At 39.6% G+C, this 3,590-nt stretch overlaps 1 protein-coding gene across 1 annotated transcript in view; it reads right to left on the bottom strand.

Annotated features, from left to right (window-relative positions):
* dlgap2a (discs, large (Drosophila) homolog-associated protein 2a) overlaps window positions 1–3,590 on the bottom strand; it is a 303,340-nt gene that overhangs the window by 7,576 nt on the left and 292,174 nt on the right. The window contains 3 exon segments of the mRNA XM_020614558.1: window positions 2,779–2,870; window positions 3,415–3,579; window positions 3,582–3,590. The exon segment at window positions 3,582–3,590 is cut by the window's right edge and continues 248 nt beyond it. Of these exon segments, the coding sequence (XP_020470214.1) occupies window positions 2,779–2,870; window positions 3,415–3,579; window positions 3,582–3,590 (266 nt within the window).

The following is a 3,590-nucleotide window of genomic DNA, read 5'->3' as shown; positions in this document are numbered from 1 at the left end:
TCAGTTTCACAAAAATGTTATTAATACGTTATTAAATCCAGTTTGATTCTAGAAACTGCACCTACTTCAACAAAACATCTATGATGGGATGTGTTGACTTGGTGAAACATTCCCACACTCACATTCTAATCCTGTGACATTTAGAGCAGGTGCTGCTGTATGAAGTGCAGCAGTTTTACAGTACAACAGCAGCGCCTGCTATTCTCTACAGTCATGGGTGAGTTATTTTATTTTTTCCAGCTTTGTTTCCAGTGTTTTTTTCTCTTCATTACAACACGGCATTACACCCCTGCAAAATGTTATCTGATTTAGACTGTCATGATCTTATACTGTAAAAGCAAAATGGTATGGCATCACAAAAACAAGTGTCAAATGTTAAAGAATTTTATATCAAACACTTACATAATATGAAATTTTTGAGTGCACTATATATTGGATAGACTTAAACACTCAGCATCGGCCACCACTACAACATGGCAAACCCACTATATAGTGAGTATGGAGTGATTTTTATTTTGACCCCCAGAGTTGCGAGATTCTGAAAACTGTCTCAGCGCTCCTAAGGATTTGAATGTCCAGAGCTGGCACAGTGATGAGAACTCAGTGAGTTTCAAGCCCTGGCAGTGTCACTGTGCACTTTTGATCCTAGAGCTCCTACAACCAGTGCTCCACAAACTATTTGCCTCTTTTTAAACATTTTAAGCAAAGCTTTATGAATGTCGATCCAGGTAGAGTGAGGCGAGTTGATAAAACACAATTAGAAGCCAAATGTTTTTTTGAGTAAATTTGCATTATATTGTCTCCTTCAGAGGAAAAAAGTATCTGACTGATTTAGAAAGCTGGTTCAGTGTATCTATCTCAGTTCCTATTCCCCCAGAATGAACAGTTTCTGCTGCACATTGCAAAAACAGCACAACTACCTTTCACAACTCCACACCAAATTCATTTGAAATATTGGGTGCTTGGCTCAGATCAATAAAATGAGTTGTGAATAATGTACAAAGCAGAAATCTCTGACCCTGTACGTTCCTACACTGGATGAACTATAGAAAGACTACTGGTCATCTCGTCTCAGGACAAAGCTGCGTCACCAAAAATACAGTACATCCATTCATTCCCTGTGTTGACCTTAAGGCATTCAGTTGATTTTGTCATTTCTTTATATGCTTTGTTGGCTATTCTTTTCTAGTTTAAATCAACTAATTTACTGTCTGTCGGCTGGGATTGGCTCCAGCCCCCCCCCGCGACCCCGTTCGGGACTAAACGGTATGGAAAATGAGATGAGAATTTACTGTCTATTAAATGTTTTGTTAAAGGGTAAATCTCAATCCCCCTAGATGTTTCCCTCACTTGTATATTTCCTTCTGTCTTAGTCCCTTCCAAGATGTAAGAAGAAAAAAGGGAGGAGGCAAGACGAGGAAACACTTTCTATAGAAATGAGACATTCTTCATCTGAGTCCAATCACCACTTGATTTCCAATAAAGAGGCATGTCTGTCCATAAAAAACAAGACGCTCATGACTCCTCCAGGCAGCCTCCTCACTCCTCAGAGCAGACATAAGAAGTCTGGGATGTCTTCAGTCCTCGCTCACATGATGTGTGGTTCAAGAGAGAGAGAGAGGAACTGTCAAATAAGGTAATATGGATATTTGAATCCCTTTCCATCCATTAAGAAATATCATAGAGGCAATGCCATAAGTCCATATATATATGGCAGAAGATGTGTTAAAATGAATGCATTAAAGATGATTTCTGAAAAAATAAAAATATTTAATAAGGTTTTATTTAAAATATGTATCTTATGCTAATGACCTTATTAATGGCCTAAACAACATGAATTACATTGCAAACTTGGTGTAAAGAACAACAGAGGCACTAAATATCTTTTACAGTGGAACCTTGGTTTTCGTATGCCCTACTTTTCATATGATTTGGTTTTCGATGACTTTTTTTGTCGACATTTTGTCCCAGTTGTTGTACATCCGCTCGGTTTTCGTACAGTTTATTGGTTGTTTCAGTGTCATTAGTCCGTACCAAACTCGTCCGCCTGCCCGCGTGACTCAGCCACTCATTTCCCGGAAGAAATGAGTGAAGGGAAGTAACCCCAGATAGGGCCTTGATACATGAAGCCCTTATGGAGGGGGATTCCCCTTCCAAATAATAACCTCTCCTCCTCCCTCTCCCCTCCTCGCCGTCTTCCATACGCCAACAAGACTCTTCAATAAAGGTAAAAGTGATGTTAAATGTTAATCCATTTCATTAGTCATTTATATTTATTAATTTCTCATTGTTTTCTGTATGTAAAAATATAGTTATTCTCTATAAAATGTATTTTTTGTTAATATTTTTGGGTGTCTGGAACGGATTAATTGGATTTACATTATTTCTTATGGGAAATATTGCTTCAGTTTTTGTACATTCGGTTTTCGTCAGACTTTTTCGAACGGATTTATCGTGAAAACCGAGGTTCCACTGCATATAGTTTAAATAGTTTTTACCATGTGGAAGAATGCAAGTGAAGGAACAGCCTGCTAGAACACTGTCCTCACTGACTCTGGTTTAATTTGGTGCTTAGCATACGAGGACACTAAAATCATGTATTATTTATTTCTAAATGTTCAGGTCACATAGAAATGTTCTAGATGGCTATTGATTCTCTGTGTTGTAGCCTTCCACAATCAATGACATACCCAAAATGCCAAAATCAAGACCTTTAAGGGTAGCTGGGGTGGTAAATCGATTCAGACAAAACACACACACCTTTGATCAGTTTCTTACCAGATTTTGTTGACACAGCCAGTAGAATTGTTGGAATTTCTGAGACATGAGCAGCTGAGCGCTCCCCACTGCACTTCGGATTTTGCCTAGAACTGAAACGCACAGCATATGAACACAACAGTTAGATGTTGAAGATAAAAATAACAATAATAATGTTGTTCTTCTTCTTTTGGCTAGTCCCTGTCACGTGAGGGGGTCACCACAGTGGAGCACTGTGGTCCACATACACAATTTGGCACAATTTTTATGACCTATGCCCTTTCTGACACAACCCATACAGGACAGTTTAGTACTGCCAATTAACCTGCATGCCTTTAGACTGTCGGAGGAAGTCGGAGTACCTGGAGAAAACAGAATCAGGCACAAGGAGAACATTAACATCCCTGGTCAAGATTTGAACTTACAATTGGAATCTTCATGCTGTGAGGTGACACTGAACTACTATGCTGCCCCAATAATAATAATAATAACAACAAGAACAACAATAATAATAATAATACGAACACTGTAGAACACACACAATGCCATACATTCAGTATAGGACACAAAACAACCCTCTTTCATTTTATCCAGCACAAAAGTAGCCTTCATTCAGACATACTGCAAATGAAACTTGAAATGAAAAAGAACACTCACTATCCTCTGACAGGTCATTCTCTTCAGCTTCTGCCTCCATCTCTTTACACCAGCCCTCCATCCTCTTGGTCTCTGTGTGGAGCAGCTGCATGAACCAGCTCCCATCCCTCCGCAAGGAGGGGGACGCCCTGCCCGACTCGACTGATGAAGTCGCGCTCTCCCGTGGGATGGGGGCC

Source organism: Monopterus albus, unplaced genomic scaffold, assembly GCF_001952655.1.
Source record: "Monopterus albus unplaced genomic scaffold, M_albus_1.0 scaffold147.1, whole genome shotgun sequence".
NCBI classification, from domain to species: Eukaryota; Metazoa; Chordata; class Actinopteri; order Synbranchiformes; family Synbranchidae; genus Monopterus; species Monopterus albus.
This window is presented reverse-complemented; position numbering and strand designations above follow the sequence as displayed.